General features: G+C 41.6%; 3 protein-coding genes across 3 annotated transcripts; 2 read left to right on the forward strand and 1 right to left on the reverse strand.

Moving 5' to 3' along the window:
• Nucleotides 1-1,986: 1,986 nt before the first annotated feature.
• LOC307034996 (olfactory receptor 10A6-like) lies at nt 1,987-2,943 on the reverse strand (the record flags this gene model as incomplete). The annotated part of the gene is made up of 1 exon (XM_079673922.1): nt 1,987-2,943. The coding sequence occupies one exon, from the start codon at nt 2,941-2,943 to the stop codon at nt 1,987-1,989; it is 957 nt and encodes a 318-aa protein (XP_079530048.1).
• Nucleotides 2,944-10,373: 7,430 nt separating this feature from the next.
• On the forward strand, nt 10,374-11,505 carry LOC307034997 (olfactory receptor 10A6-like; the record flags this gene model as incomplete). The annotated part of the gene is made up of 1 exon (XM_079673923.1): nt 10,374-11,505. Exon 1 carries the CDS (start codon nt 10,549-10,551, stop codon nt 11,503-11,505), a length of 957 nt encoding a protein of 318 aa, XP_079530049.1. The 5' UTR covers nt 10,374-10,548.
• Nucleotides 11,506-16,032: 4,527 nt separating this feature from the next.
• Nucleotides 16,033-16,989, forward strand: LOC307034998 (olfactory receptor 10A6-like; the record flags this gene model as incomplete). Its single annotated transcript, XM_079673924.1, has 1 exon — nt 16,033-16,989. The coding sequence occupies one exon, from the start codon at nt 16,033-16,035 to the stop codon at nt 16,987-16,989; it is 957 nt and encodes a 318-aa protein (XP_079530050.1).
• Nucleotides 16,990-17,425: the final 436 nt, after the last annotated feature.

A 17,425-nucleotide genomic window follows, 5' to 3' on the forward strand; every position in this document is an offset into this window, starting at 1 on the left:
TTATATGTTATATTTAGGATTCCTAAAGGTGTTGGGCTACTATCCCATCATTCAAGGGTGGTTTTCACTATAAATAATGTTTTTTTTTAGACGGAAACTTTAATTTAAATTGTTTTACTATGTTCAATCTGAATTTACTTTAATATGAGAAAATCTATATTGATTCTGACACTTGTACATCCAACTCACAGGTGTATCATTGCTTTGAGAAAAAAGATTATTAATTTACCCCTATTAGAAGTGAAAATATAATCATTTGTTCTGGGCATGTCATTTTTGAGCCTGAGGCCTGAAAAACAGGCTCAGGGCTTAACAGGTAACTGAAGAGGGCCAGTTGAAGAGGTTTTTTATGTATTTAATTTCACCGGCCACCTATGAGGATCTTCCTCTGAATTCTGCCGGAAGAGGTTTTATATGTAACTGAAGAGGGCCAGTTGAAGAGGTTTTTATGAAAGTAAATAAAAAAATGTAACCGGAGAATGAACACCGGATGGAAATAATTGTATGATTAGATGTAACGGGAGAAGGTAAACATCCTCTAAAAGTGTGGACCGTTTGTTTGAATAAAATCACCACCCTTTTGGACTGGGATAGCTTAAAATAATTCTGCAAGGGGTTTATCCTAAATTAATAAATGTCAATATAATATATGGATCTGGTCAGTTCAGTAGCAAAGAGGGTTGTTAATCAGTTTCAGCTGCTTTGGTGAAAGTAACAAAAGGTGCACTAGAAGGGCAACCACGAGACGACCCCCAAAACAGGAATGGTTTTCCAGGTGGAGGCATGATTATTTTTCCCCATTGAGATCTGATTTATTTTCTAAGTGTTCCTTTAATTGGTTGTGTTGTTGGATATAGTGTACAGCAGTGAGAGGTTCACCTTCAATGACTGGAGATGTTGTATCTGGTACAATACCAACAAGTTATAATAAACACACCTGTAGTACACTATTGGTTACTTGTGCAATACTTCAGGCTCACATTCATAAGATTTTTCTACGAAACAAATGAAGACTGGATGGGCAAAAATGGGAACCACCTCCAACATTGACAAAAGGAAATTAAGTATTTGGTACCATCCCCAGTGAAATGCTTGATACCAATTCAATGCTCCGGTAAAGTAATTATTAGAGATGCATTGAGTGATTGTGAAATCAGAATGTATTGCAGAACTTAAAACATGGCCTGTATTGGCTAAAGGTAAAACTGGTCAATGTGTCTTCTGAGATATACCATGTACATTTGGAGAAGTGTCAACTTCTGATATCATTTTTATTTATTCATCTTACAGGGTCAGTGCTAATTTCCTTTTGTTATCAACATTTCTTTAAATGTGCCAGACTTAGCCAAGTAGTTATTTTTCACCTGAGGTCCCTGGAGAGATTTTGATAGTCACCCTGTCTCACCTGCCGCCTCCACTTCAGACAGCTTATGAATATGACTCCGGGTTACTGTGAGACTAAACAATACATTTTGATTCATAAACAAATCATAAAAAGGCTTAAAATGCATACAAAGGCATTTGAAAATATATTTGTAATTACATTTCACCACCAGCTAGATAAAAAGAAGAGTCAATAAGAAATCTTACTTGGAAACATACTGTATGGCATCATATGGTGTTTCAAATATAATGTCTGGGTTGTTGTAGAAAAGTTATGTTAAAACGTCAAAGACATAAGTTAATTTAGCTTTTGTATAACCATTTATAAATATTTTGCATTGAATTAATACATTTCATCCATTTTCTTGTTAAAGTTTTGCCTTTTTTTATTATTGATATAGGTGTATATTACAATGTTACATTCTTATATTAAAATAACATGTTGGTGACATTTGTTTGTGGATTCATGAATGAATTACTTGAACGTTTTTCCCATTATAAAATTCAATGCTGAAATCATTTCACTTCATCAGATCCCACATTATTCAGAGTTGCAATTTTTACCATTTTGTTAGAGTATTTTTTTCAAAATTGTTAGACACTTCATCTTTTTCTGCCACCGGCCAACAGTTTATAACAGAGCACATGTTTACATATGTTTCTTAGTTTGGACATTTGCAGTCCGTACATGACGGGGTTCATTAGTGGCTGTATGATGAGAAAATACAGTGACAGAATAATACGCAGCGCACGGGGAACACCGCTCATATCAAATCTACTCTGAAGTATTTCAAAGCTGCAGCCAAAAGAGAAGTTGAGGAGGGAAACAAGGTGAGGTGTGCAGGTACTGAGAGCTTTCTGTCTGGTCTGTTTGGAGCCAGAGAAACACACTCTGAGGATCCTCATGTACGAGAAGAGGATTGGAAGCACCGTGACTAAGATTGAGAGAGCAATAGCAAAAAGTCCATACATGTTGTTCACCTGAGTGTCAGAACATGCCAGCTTCACAACAAGGTAGTCATGACAATACAAACTGTTAATGATGTTTCCACAAAGTGTCAAACGGATATTTAAGGATAAGGTTATTGTGAACTTCACAAAGCAGTACAACCAAAGCAGAGTAATGAAGATGAGCGCCTTGTGAGAAGTCATACGTGTGTTATATTGCAGAGGATAACAGATAGCAAGATATCTGTCATAAGACATGACGGCTAAATTACAAAATTGTATATTTGCATATGTGTACAAGCAGAACATCTGCAGGAAGCAGAGCGGAGCAGAGACAGTGTGAATGTCAGAGAGGATCTGAACCAGAAGGAATGGAAACAACCCTGAACTACCATACAGTTCATTTACAAACAGGCTGCACAGAAAAAGGTACATAGGTTCATGTAAGCTCCTGTTCACACAGATAACCACAATCAGAGACGTGTTGGCAACAACAATCACAATGTACAACATGGCAGTTATCATGAAACACAAGTACCTCAAATATCCAACATTCAAATAAGCTCCAAGAATGAAATAGGATACAGTTAGTGGAGTTGAATTGGACATCATTCTTAGAGGTTAAACGTTAGTATATCTGAGCACTTTTGAACTTCACAGTCTTAACTTACCATCCCCCCCCAGAGTGTGTCAGGAACTGTAAATGAATGCAACATGAGCACATCACACAGTGCAGTGTCTCTCACCTGCTGTGCTGCAGACTGCTGCAGTCCCTTCTGTCAGCTGCAGAGACTTCTGCTGCTTTAAAGCTTCCAGAACACCAGAAGCCAACAGGCCAGCCCCTCACCATCAGGACCCAGACCAGCCTATTCATTGGATTAGATGAGATTAATCCTCAACTCAAGGAGATGGAATGATGCATAATAAAATTGATTTATTGTCCAAAGTAAATCCAGAATATCAACACAAACTTCAGTCTTAATGTCCCAGTGTCCCTGGCGTCACCCTGGACAGCTCCCTCTCATTTTCACCTCACATAAAAAACATCACAATGGCTGCATTCTATTCTATTATACAAAAAATCACCGGACTTCGCCCAACCCTCAATAGAGTACCAAAGTTCTGGTTCACGCATTAGTCGCATCCCACCTCGACTATGGTAATGCCACTCTCTCTGGCCTTCCCATCAAAACTCCTCAATACATTCCAAATCATCCAGAATTCTACTGCCCCAATCCTATCCGGCACCAAGTCCTCTGACCAAATCATCGTCATCCTCATCCAACTGAACTGGCTACCTGTTCAACACCAGATTGACTACAAAAACCTCCTGCTCAGCTAAAAAGCCCTCCACAACCTGGTCCCCACCTATCTGGCAGACTTCCTTCAGGAGTACACCACCTCGCACTCCCTTCGCCCATTCTCTACTGTTCTGCTAGGCTGTAAGGCCAACAAGTGATCCGTGTGTTGGCATCCTTCGGGTGGTGGAGCCACTAAGGTGGGGCATGGTCCGAGGGTGAAAGGGGGCCCCAGGAGGAAGTAATGCAGGGCGCGATCGGCCACTGTATGGCGAGGCACTCCTTCTCCAGCGGTCGGCCCCCTCCACCTCCTGGGACAAAACGGACCCCAACCCTCTATTCAAGGTGTGAGTCTGCAAAACAGAGGGGAGGGATACGTTGGGAGTGTACAGGAGTGGCTTGCCACACAGGGCTTTCTTAATCCTCTCAAACGCCAGCTGAAGCCTCTCAGTTCTCTTCGCCGGATCTGAAGCACCCTTTCGGGTCAGGTCGATCAGGGGGTTGGTCAGCTAGGAAAAGGACGGGATGAACTGCCTGTAGTAGCCGGCCAGCCCCATGAACCTCCTGACCTATTTTTTCATATTGGGCACCGAACAGGTGGAAATGGCGGCAGTCCTCTCTACCCTGCCCACTGCCCAAATGGTACCCCATACAGTACCTCTCTCCGCTTAACCGCACAGTTCTTTGGGTTAGCCGTGAGCCCCGCCTGCCTCAGGGACTCGAGCACCATCCCCAGACGCTGCTCCCATGTCTCTATGAATGATGACATCTTCTTCAAGTACACAGCAGCATTTGCAGAGTGGGGAAACAGGGCTTGATCCATGAGCCTCTGGAAGTTGACTGGGGCCTCAAACACACAAAACACAGGCCTTTTTTTCCTTCGAATCTGGAGATGGAGCAATCTGCCAATAGCCCTTGGTTAACTCCAGTGCTGTATAAAAGCGAACAGTGCCTAGCCGATCGAGGAGTTTGATCGTGTTTGATCAATCTGATCGTGAGAAGACACTCGATCGGTATATACATCATCACTCCTTGATAAGAACTCGCGAAGATATTAACAAGAACAGACATCAAAACATGTGGCGCTAGGTAGCTAAAAACGGCAAAATGGCTCAACTGTGTCGTAGCCTGATCAAAAGTTGTCTTCAATGGCATTAAATGATAAAAACGCTGCTGAAGTTAATCCATAGGTTAATCCAATGTGTCTGGCCGTTTCTCAGTCTCGAGGAAACTGGCTTCCAAGCCAATATTTCAAGGATACTACGTCATCGAGGGCCGCCGAAGGACTGTTCCAATCTCCAGCATACTTGGAATTCCACCGAGGTAGCGTCCTTGGTATGGGGGTAATTTCGAGGCTGCACATGGGTAGACTTCGCGTCCTTAAAATCCCCACAATGCTTTGCGCACGGATAATTTTGCCAAATCTGTGGCGGAAAATGTAAGGCGGGCCTCTCATATGTCGCACACCTGCACACTTGCTAGCCTGTTCCACTCTTCGTTTCCGAATGCCAGGAAGGATTCTTGCCTAGCCTCTGAAGCAAGTGACTCGGAAGACATGTGCTACCAAGCAAGCATCCTCGCGATTGAGAAACGGCCCTTGTGTCCCTCTGAAATTATTTATGATAATCCATCAGCAATAAACCTGCTTTTCCCTTTCCAGATGTCAGAGCAGATTTGATTATATTGGTTATAATGGTTAACAAGAGGTGTCAATCACCAAAATCGACCAATGGTTTCCAGAGAAACTGTAAAAACGGCCATTTCCATCCAAATCACCTCAGAGGTTGAAGGATTATTTGAATTATTTGAAGTATTAAAGTAACGGGGTATGACAGGAAAGTAAAATCTGGTATATTCATTTTGGTGTCACCTTATATATGTTCATGTGTGTTAAATTTGAAGGGACAAAGTATCCTTTCCTCCCCCAATATATTGAGGTGAATTCTGTGTGCTTAGAGAAGAGATGGGAGCAGGAGATCTCCATATTTGGGAATAGTGCCAGACGCTGGAATGCTTCCCTCGTAAAAGAAGGGGGTTGCGTGGCACAATCTTGTAGCAGATGTGTATGTGTTTTCATTGAAGTAAATATAAATGCTACATGATTACTGGTCAACTATACCTCTGTTCTTATTCTTTCATGTGTGGGTACTAAATGGCTACAAACATTGTGGAGAAATTAGCTTAAACATCTTTCATTACTCTATATGAAATGGAAGCAGTTTTTTATGACAGGGACGAGAGAGGTGGGGGAGGGACGCATTCCAGGAGTTTCAGCATGTCAATTGTCAGGGGAATCGACTTGTTTTCAATAGAGGTGTGTGGTTAGTTACTTTGTGTTAATAATAGCAGTATGTGTAAAGGAAGCTGGAAATATACAATGTGAAACCTTTTATTTGAAGTAAAGATGTGAACAATAGCTCAAACAAATGGAAGGGCCATAGGTAAGCCTGTGAGAAGTTTGACTATTTGAAAAGCATCTCTAATACCGCTTAAGAGCATAGGTAATGTGTTCCTCGTTGTTATTGATATGAAAGTAATTAACATGTATTACGTATATTTAGCCAACTATAACAACTATATCTTAAAACATACTTTTAACTTGTGTGTGGCAGTCAGGAGGCGGGAAGATGGACTCAGGGACCAAGGGCCATAAAGGAGATGTGTGTGTGCTGGCTGCAAGATGTGAAATAAGATAAGGAAACTTGTTGTTTAGAGCCGGTTCGTACCAGACACCAAGAGGTGTCTGGTCTTCGTCAAACTGAATGAGACTTTTTGTTTCCGGGTTTCTTCTGCTGTGTCGCACTGATTGGGTGCGACAGGCCATGTGTTGGTCTCTGCCAATAAGATGACCTCTGGGGGAAAGCACGTACACCTCCTCCTCCTGTGTTTTAGTATGAAAGACTGTGTTTTCCTTTGGTTCGCGCTCTTGTTTTTCACCGGCCGTTCCTGAGACCTGTCTGACACTGGGGGTAGAACCTGAGCCCGGAGTACTCTGCAGAGTGCTTCGTGATTTCTTTGTGTTTGTATTTTGTATCGTTACTGTATATCATTAAAGCAGGATTATTGTTTCACTTGCATTCTGGTGTTTCTTAATCGCTTTATTTTCCCGAATTCACCTAGCTTGTCAAACGACACGCGGAGACGAGGTTGGTTTGCAACATCCTCCAAATCTCCAACAAGGTGGAGTTTTTTTGCTAAACCTCTATAAAAAGGTCAAATATCACTTGTTTTGCATCGATCTTGATACAGGGTACTTAGTATTTGTTGTACTTTGGATTTCTAAAGCTTTTAGTCTACCTTACCATCATCCAAGGTTAGTTTTCACTACAAGTAAAAAATAATCTTTGGACGGACACTATAATTTACAGCTTTTTACCATGTTCAATCTGAATTTTCTTTAAAATAAAAAACATCTATATTGATCCTGACTCTTCTACATCCAACTCACAGGTTCATCATTACTTTGAGAAATTATTAATTTTGCCCTTTTTAGAAGGGAAGATATGGATATATCATTTGTTCTGGAAATGTCATTTTCGAGCCTGAGACCTGAAAAACAGGCTCAGTGCTTAACAGGTTAAATAGCGTGCGCCGATCGTCTCCTTCGAGTGTTTGGGGGACGAGGATATGGCCGAGACGGTGCCATTCCCGTTCACCATTCCTTCCGGGTCCGGCGTCCATGGAAGTCCACCGTCCAGGGCTGTACTCTCCCTGGATGATGATCATGGCGGCGGGTGTGTGGGCAACTCACTCATTGCTAGAGATGCCCCCGGCTCACCAGGTCAGAGCGATTATTGGGCCGCAAGGCCGAATTAGTAGCTTGGTCCACGGGCCTTGCTTAAAGTGGGTCGGCTGGGAAATATGGACTAGATCAGGGGTTTTCAAAGTGTGGTGAGCCTCCCCTCAGAGAACATAAGAACAGCCGCGCCCCCCCTCCCAATTATTATTGCTGTTATTATTATTATTATTATTGTTGTTGTTGCTATAATGCAGGGGTATTCAATTGCATTTCAAAGAGGTCCAGTCAGAGAAAATGTAATTAAATGCTCTGTTTTCGCTTTCTACCTTCCGCCATTTGAAATTACTCCGACTGTTTCTCTCCTCTTGTCTCGTCTCTGTCTCTGTGTTTGAATCTATCGTGCTGACTGCACCGATTTGATTGGCTGAGTAGCGTCACCTCCTTAAAACATTAAACAATAACTTTTTAAAACCTTTTTATTTTTATGTTTTAAACATATTGTATAAAACTCCCCCACTACTTGGACTATTCCTTGCACCCCTCTAGAATAAGCCCGAATGGTCTCAACCATATTGCATCTGTAACGTGCACTTGTTATTATAACAAGATCACAAGGACGCTGGTAGCGATCGGAAAATTGAGTGTTGTTCAGTTTGTGTGTTGTGGAACATGCGTGTCCGTGCATGAAAATATACCACACACCCAATTACAATAGCATGTTCAATTCACTACCCTGGAAGTTCATACAGTTGTTAAAGTTGGAACAGCCTGTGGACAGCCGTTCTTCCTTGCATGTCAGTCGCCGACACCTTCTTACAGAGGACAGGCACATCTAGCTGCAGCACGACCCGTATATTTCCGCACGCCGTGTTCTCAAGACATATTTTTTTTAACATTTTCAACATGGTGGTTAAATCCTTATATGCTCCCTGTAATACACTGAACGTTAACTTTGCCTCCTTATTACACTCACCCCTACTTTAGTGGGAACAATGAGTCTGCGTCTTTGATGCACAGAGGAATAAACGCAGATCATCCTCTGGCTGCAGCCTTGACCGGTACTTGCTTTTGATCAAAGTCTGCACTCACACAGGTAGGTGGAGGTGAAGGGAATGAGCACTTCTACACCCTTTTTGGCGGGGTGGGGGAACTCGGTCTCCACAGACAGCCACAAGTGGGCAAGTGTCACTTTACTCATCTTTTTCTCGTTCTTTTGTGTCTCATGCTGCGCCTCCCCTGAAGCTCTTTGGCGCCCCCCAGGGGAGACGCGCCTCACACTTTGAAAACCGCTGGACTAGATGATTAGATTTCTTGTCTTTGTTTTGGGCACCAACCTCTTTATTATTACTTGTCTAACAAAAGTCCTGAGCCTACCGACTTCAATCGGGTGCAAATGCCAAAGCTAAATCAAATGTTTCTTTGCATTCGCAGCGTTCAACCTGATGAATCTGAGTTAGGCAACCAGCCAGCCCTTTCATCATCAACACTAACACAGGAAAGGAGAGATTAGTCTTATTCCTAGAGGTTAAGAGATTATGTAATTTATATCATTCAAAATAAACACTGTTTGGTTCTTGTGCACTCCATAAATCCTTAACTGTTATGGATTACATATCTAAAGTGTTACTGTGCTATTCACTCTGTGGGTATGTGTGCATACAAACTGCATCTGTAGTTTCAGGCCTGCGTCACAAGGTGGCAGCGTCTGCATTTCAAGTTGAAGCAACTTACTGAATGTTTGTGCAACATATTGATGCAAATGATTCACAAAGAAGAATGAAAAGAGGAATGAAGGGACTGTGTCAACTGACATGTGGAGCTTTTCATTTGAAAAGGACACAGGCAGGTTTAGTATTAGCAGCATAATGCAGTAGATGACAGTGGATCAGAAAGAAAGGAGGCTCAATAACAACATATGCTCAGATATGCATATCAAACTGAATGAATCAGAAGTAAAGAAGTGTCAGAATTAGTGTTGAAGTGAGCCCTCATGTCTCTTCAATCAGAAAACATCAGATTCACTTTTCAATGAGCAAAAACAAGATCACTAACAAAAACAAAGTATATGGATGTTTGTTTTGGGACTTTTGGGGATATCAACGAATACATCTCATGTTTGAAGCCTTAATTATTGAACTCTTTATTTTGGCTGGTCCTCAGAACCCTCCCAATGCCCACTGTATGTCACTGCAATGCGTCAAACTCACATTCTATTTATTATTAAAGCTCTTAATACATGTCAGCCTGCCTACATCCGAGAGAGAAGAGAGGGGTACAGGCTCAAAGTGGTCGAGGACAGCAGGGCACAGGAAAGGAGCAGGATCTGGGGTAGCACTAGTGTGGGCTAGCCTAAGAGCAGATACTTTGATAAAGAATGTAAGAAACTTATCACAGAGAGTAGTCGATGGCACAATTGGAGAAACATCACAAGGATTAATGATCGAGTTGAGGACATTAAAAAGAGCCTGAGGTTTATGGCTGTTTTTGGAGATTAACAGAGAAATGTGCTCTGTTTTTGCTGCTTTGACTGCCGTCTGGTAGTCGGAAAGGCAAGCACGAAGGATTTCTATGAGACATGGAGTTTATCCTTCTTCCATTTTCTCTCTGCACGCCTGCAAGCGCGTCTGAGAGCGCGAGTACAGTCATTGAGTCACGGCTCTGAGAGAACTTTGGTGCGTCTAAGCCTAAAAGGAGCATCAGAATCCAATATTAGGGTACATGTCGAGTCAAACATGGAGATAAGCTCATCCGCTTATTGTACATAAGCATGTACATGACTGCGGTGTAATTATGTAATGTAAGAAAAACTTAGGTCGTAGGGGGGGGGGGAGGGGGGGGGGGTGTAAGAAGTTTCACAAGGGCCATAGTCACGACTTTAACATTATGTGTTTTGACCCAGCCCACTACCCATCTCTCCCTACAGATAGGCTGGTCTGGGTCCTGATGGTGAGGGGCTGGCCTGTTGGCTTCTGGTGTTCTGGAAGCTTTAAAGCAGCAGAAGTCTCTGCAGCTGACAGAAGGGACTGCAGCAGTCTGCAGCACAGCAGGTGAGAGACACTGCACTGTGTGATGTGCTCATGTTGCATTTATTTACAGTTCCTGACACACTCTGGGGGGGGTGGTAAGTTAAGACTGTGAAGTTCAAATGTGCTCAGATATACTAACGTTTAACCTCTAAGAATGATGTCCAATTCAACTCCACTAACTGTATCCTATTTCATTCTTGGAGCTTATTTGAATGTTGGATATTTGAGGTACTTGTGTTTCATGATAACTGCCATGTTGTACATTGTGATTGTTGTTGCCAACACGTCTCTGATTGTGGTTATCTGTGTGAACAGGAGCTTACATGAACCTATGTACCTTTTTCTGTGCAGCCTGTTTGTAAATGAACTGTATGGTAGTACAGGGCTGTTTCCATTCCTTCTGATTCAGATCCTCTCTGACATTCACACTGTCTCTGCTCCGCTCTGCTTCCTGCAGATTTTCTGCTTGTACACATATGCAGGTATACAATTTAGTAATTTAGCCGTCATGTCTTATGACAGATATCTTGCTATCTGTTGTCCTCTGCAATATAACACACGTATGACTTCTCACAAGGCGCTCATCTTCATTATTCTGCTTTGGTTGTACTCTTTTGTGAAGTTCTTGATAACCCTATCTTTAAACCTCCGTTTGACACTTTGTGGAAACATCATTAACAGTTTGTATTGTAGTAACTATCTTGTTGTGAAGTTGGCATGTTCTGACACTCAGGTGAACAACATTTATGGACTTTTTGCTATTGCTCTCTCAATCTTAGTCCCTGTTCTTCCAATCCTCTTCTCGTACATGAGGATCCTCAGAGTGTGTTTCTCTGGCTCCAAACAGACCAGACAGAAAGCTCTCAGTACCTGCACACCTCACCTTGTTTCCCTCCTCAACTTCTCTTTTGGCTGCGGCTTTGAAATACTTCAGAGTAGATTTGATATGAGCGGTGTTCCCAGTGTGCTGCGTATTATTCTGTCAATGTATTTTCTCATCATACAGCCACTAATGAACCCCGTCATGTACGGACTGCAAATGTCCAAACTAAGAAACATATGTAAACATGTGCTCCGTTATAAACTGTTGGCTGGTAGGTCTAATAACTAAAGTGTCAGTGAATGGATCTTAATATCTTGTCTTGAAATGTGCAGATTAAAACATTTTAATTAAATGGGAAAAACGTGTACTATGTTCATAGTGTTTGTAGTATTTATTATATATACACATGCATTCCAATATTCCTGAATAAACTGAAAAATGTCACCTTAATGTAAACACAGTGAAAATATTAACCTATATTAATAAATAGCCTTTGAATACATTTAAAACGAAATGTAAATATACAGTGGGGCAAAAAAGTATTTAGTCAGCCACCAATTGTGCAAGTTCTCCCACTTAAAAAGATGAGAGAGGCCTGTCATTTATATTCTACCTTCCACCCAAATCACCCCAGAGGTGGAGTTGTTTTTGCTATTTCAACTGTAACTGAATCATGTGAGATCTGATGAAGTGACATGATTTCAGCAGTGCATTTTATAATGGATAAAACGTTCAAGAATATTCATGAATCCACAAACTAATGTCACCAACATGTTGTAACATTAATAACATTGTAATATTCACCTGTAGTCATATATTCCAATGCAACATATGAAACATAGTCCTATATGTCCTCTGTCATAAACTGTTGGCTGGTCACAGTAAAGATTAAATAACATAAATGTCAGTAAAACATTTACAACACTTTTGACCTTTTTTTAATCCATTGATTTTTCAAATACACAAAATAAAGAAATAAGGTCATACATTTTAGAACATGGAAAAATGTGAGCTTAAAGAGGGCCGGCTGGGGAATATGGACTAGTTGATTCGATTTCTTGTCTTTGATTTGGGCACCAACCTCTTTATTATGTTTAACAAAAGTCCTGAGCCTACCGACTTCAATCGGGTGCAAATGCCAAAGCTAAATCAAATGTTTCTTTGCATTTGCAGCGTTCAACCTGATGAATCTGAGTTAGGCAACCAGCCAGCCCTTTCATCATCAACACTAACACAGGAAAGGAGAGATTAGTCTTATTCCTAGAGGTTAAGAGATTATGTAATTGATATCATTCAAAAATAAACACTGTTTGGTTCTTGTGCACTCCATAAATCCTTAACTGTTATGGATTACATATCTAAAGTGTTACTGTGCTATTCACTCTGTGGGTATGTGTGCATACAAACTGCATCTGTAGTTTCAGGCCTGCGTCACAAGGTGGCAGCGTCTGCATTTCAAGTAGAAGCAACTTACTGAATGTTTGTGCAACATATTGCTGTAAATGATTCACAAAGAAGAAAGAAAAGAGGAATGAAGGGACTGTGTCAACTGACATGTTGAGCTTTTCATTTGAAAAGGACACAGGCAGGTTTAGTCTTAGCAGCATAATGCAGTAGATGACAGTGGATCAGAAAGAAAGGAGGCTCAATAACAACATATGCTCAGATATGCATATCAAACTGAATGAATCAGAAGTAAAGAAGTGTCAGAATTAGTGTTGAAGTGAGCCCTCATGTCTCTTCAATCAGAAAACATCAGATTCACTTTTCAATGAGCAAAAACAAGATCACTAACAAAAACAAAGTATATGGATGTTTGTTTTGGGACTTTTGGGGATATCAACAAATAAGTCTCATGTTTGAAGCCTTAATTATTGAACTCTTTATTTTTGGCTGGTCCTCAGAACCCTCCCAATGCCCACTGTATGTCACTGCAATGCGTCAAACTCACATTCTATTTATTATTAAAGCTCTTAATACATGTCAGCCTGCCTACTCTTGTTTGAGGAGTCAGCCTGCCTACTCTTGTTTGAGGAATTTATTAACTTGCATCAAGGACAATAGAATAGTCAGCTACTATCGTCTATTCCTATCGTCTATTCCTCTCCTCTGTGTGAAGCGTCACGGGGTTAAGGGATAGTGGATAGGAGAATTCAAAAGGACTTAGGAGAAGAGACTGCGGTACTTTAGAGAATCCGAATGCACTTTCACTATCCAACGAGTTTATGATGCGCCAGCAGACGTCATGAATGTGCGTCTGCTGCTGTGGGGAAACTACAGTTTTCTATACAGCGGACTACAACATGGATGCCCACTGCATGTCACTTATCCCAAAGGGAGATGCCAGCCCATTTCGTCCGTTTCTACCCGCAATGTTGTTCTTTTGGTCATGACCCATCCTTCATTACCATATATTGAGGTCAACCTACTGGGTGGTGACACTACTTATATGTAAGCCTGGGATCAGACACAATAACACATTCCCCCTAACTACCTGGGCTTTAAGGGCAATATAATATGTAATTATATTGCTCTGTGTACGCCTGGAACCAGCCACAATGAACAATCTCTGTTAGTACCTGGGCTTTGAGGGGGAAATACTTTCTAATGAGATGTATATGTGTCTGCCTGGGGCTAGCCACAAAGTGCTTTTCCCCCAAAGCACCTTGGCTTGAGGACATCTTTTATTTACTTTTTAAATTCAAAGGTTTATCAAATCAAATCAGGCTTTATTTATATATAACATTTAAAAACGATTGTTGGTCGTACTGTACAATAAAATCACACTACAATAACATATGAAAGAAAAGAGAAGAATTTACAACAGAAATATAAAAACAAAACACAGGGAAATGTCAGGTGTCATGCTCAGCTCTGACTAGAAGGCCAGAGAGAAGAAGTGAGTCTTCAGTGAAGATTTAAAAACCCCAAGGGCAGGGGTGGCCAACCCGCGGCTCTCGTAAATAAACACAGGATAATGATATGTTATTGTTGAGTAAATAACAGTGTGTGGTTTAGAAAAGAATACAAAATTAAAGGAAAAAACGATGAAACAACACAGATTTCAGTTTTCTGAGCCCCTACTCTCCCCCTAACTGACGGCAACAAAAGTCCTACATTATTCAATTAAAATAAAGAAGTAAACACAATAAGTGTGGCTTGATATTGAGTTAGAGAAAGGTTGATAAACGCTGTGAGAATGGATCTGCGGAGAGCATTTCGCCGCGATCCCAACTCGTCTATTACCAACGTTCAGGGAGCTCTATGCAAGTCAATGAGACGCCCTGATAGTTGAAACTCAACGCTAAAGGGCCCCCCTTGCGTTGGAAAGTGACGACAGGGACCCTGACATAACGTCAACATAGGCCGAGTTGGGAGTGAGAATGTGTTGGTGATGCCTGCGGACTGTTCAAGCCAACAGGATGCTATGGTCCACAGTGTCGAAGGCAGCTGTCAGGTCTAACAGCACCAAGACAGCTGGGCTACCTGAGTCGGCGGCTCGGAGCAGATCATTAGAAACTCTTCAAAGGGCTGTTTCAGTGCTGTGCATGGGTTTGAAGCCAGACTGAAACTTTTCGTGGATGCCATGCGTGGTTAAGAGCGACTATAGCTGGGCGTAGACTACTCGTTCCAGGGCTTTGGATACAAAAGGTAGCTGGGAGATGGGCCTAAAATCTGTGAGAATGGAGGGGTCGAGATTTTTCTTTTTAAGTAGTGGCTGGACCACGGCATGTTTGAGGGCAGCTGGGACACATCCTGAGCTAAGAGAGGTGTTTATAAGCAATAAAACACTTGCTCCAACTGATTCAAAAACATCTCTGAGAAGGCGAGAGGGAATGCTGTCTGAGGTGCAGTTTGTCGGCCGCAGGTGCTTGACTACATCCGAGAGAGAAGAGAGGGATACAGGCTCAAAGTGGTCGAGGGCAGCAGGGCACAGGAAAGGAGCAGGATCTGGGGTAGCACTAGTGTGGGCTAGCCTAAGAGCAGATACTTTGATAAAGAATGTAAGAAACTTATCACAGAGAGTAGTCGATGGCACAATTGGAGAAACATCACAAGGATTAATGATCGAGTTGAGGACATTAAAAAGAGCCTGAGGTTTATGGCTGTTTTTGGAGATTAACAGAGAAATGTGCTCCGTTTTTGCTGCTTTGACTGCCGTCTGGTAGTCGGAAAGGCAAGCACGAAGGATTTCTATGAGACATGGAGTTTATCCTTCTTCCATTTTCTCTCTGCACGCCTGCAAGCGCGTCTGAGAGTGCGAGTACAGTCATTGAGTCACGGCTCTGAGAGAACTTTGGTGCGTCTAAGCCTAAAAGGAGCATCAGAATCCAGTATTAGGGTACATGTCGAGTCAAACATGGAGATAAGCTCATCCGCTTATTGTACATAAGCATGTACATGACTGCGGTGTAATTATGTAATGTAAGAAAAACCTAGGTCGTAGGGGGGGGGGGGGGGGAGGGGGGGGGGGGGGTGTAAGAAGTTTCACAAGGGCCATAGTCACGACTTTAACATTATCTGTTTTGACCCAGCCCACTACCCATCTCTCCCTACAGATAGGCTGGTCTGGGTCCTGATGGTGAGGGGCTGGCCTGTTGGCTTCTGGTGTTCTGGAAGCTTTAAAGCAGCAGAAGTCTCTGCAGCTGACAGAAGGGACTGCAGCAGTCTGCAGCACAGCAGGTGAGAGACACTGCACTGTGTGATGTGCTCATGTTGCATTCATTTACAGTTCCTGACACACTCTGGGGGGGTGGTAAGTTAAGACTGTGAAGTTCAAATGTGCTCAGATATACTAACGTTTAACCTCTAAGAATGATGTCCAATTCAACTCCACTAACTGTATCCTATTTCATTCTTGAAGCTTATTTGAATATTGGATATTTGAGGTACTTGTGTTTCATGATAACTGCTATGTTGTACATTGTGATTGTTGTTGCCAACACGTCTCTGATTGTGGTTATCTGTGTGAACAGGAGCTTACATGAACCTATGTACCTTTTTCTGTGCAGCCTGTTTGTAAATGAACTGTATGGTAGTTCAGGGCTGTTTCCATTCCTTCTGGTTCACATCCTCTCTGACATTCACACTGTCTCTGCTCCGCTCTGCTTCCTGCAGATTTTCTGCTTGTACACATATGGAGGTATACAATTTAGTAATTTAGCCGTCATGTCTTATGACAGATATCTTGCTATCTGTTATCCTCTGCAATATAACACACGTATGACTTCTCACAAAGCGCTCATCTTCATTACTCTGCTTTGGTTGTACTCTTTTGTGAAGTTCTTGATAACCTTATCTTTAAACCTCCGTTTGACACTTTGTGGAAACATCATTAACAGTTTGTATTGTCATAACTATCTTGTTGTGAAGTTGGCATGTTCTGACACTCAGGTGAACAACATTTATGGAGTTTTTGCTATTGCTCTCTCAATCTTAGTCCCTGTTCTTCCAATCCTCTTCTCGTACATGAGGATCCTCAGAGTGTGTTTCTCTGGCTCCAAACAGACCAGACAGAAAGCTGTCAGTACCTGCACACCTCACCTTGTTTCCCTCCTCAACTTCTCTTTTGGCTGCAGCTTTGAAATACTTCAGAGTAGATTTGATATGAGCGGTGTTCCCAGTGTGCTGCGTATTATTCTGTCACTGTATTTTCTCACCATACAGCCACTAATGAACCCCGTCATGTACGGACTGCAAATGTCCAAACTAAGAAACATATGTAAACATGTGCTCTGTTATAAACTGTTGGCTGGTAGGTCTAATAACTAAAGTGTCAGTGAATGGATCTTAATATCTTGTCTTGAAATGTGCAGATTAAAAATTTTTAATTAAATGGGAAAAACGTGTACTATGTTCATAGTGTTTGTAGTATTTATTATATATACACATGCATTCCAATATTCCTGAATAAACTGAAAAATGTCACCTTAATGTAAACACAGTGAAAATATTAACCTATATTAATAAATAGCCTTTGAATACATTTAAAACGAAATGTAAATATACAGTGGGGCAAAAAAGTATTTAGTCAGCCACCAATTGTGCAAGTTCTCCCACTTAAAAAGATGAGAGAGGCCTGTCATTTATATTCTACCTTCCACCCAAATCACCCCAGAGGTGGAGTTGTTTTTGCTATTTCAACTGTAACTGAATCATGTGAGATCTGATGAAGTGACATGATTTCAGCAGTGCATTTTATAATGGA

Source organism: Notothenia rossii, assembly GCF_949606895.1.
Source record: "Notothenia rossii genome assembly, chromosome: 4".
NCBI lineage: Eukaryota > Metazoa > Chordata > Actinopteri > Perciformes > Nototheniidae > Notothenia > Notothenia rossii.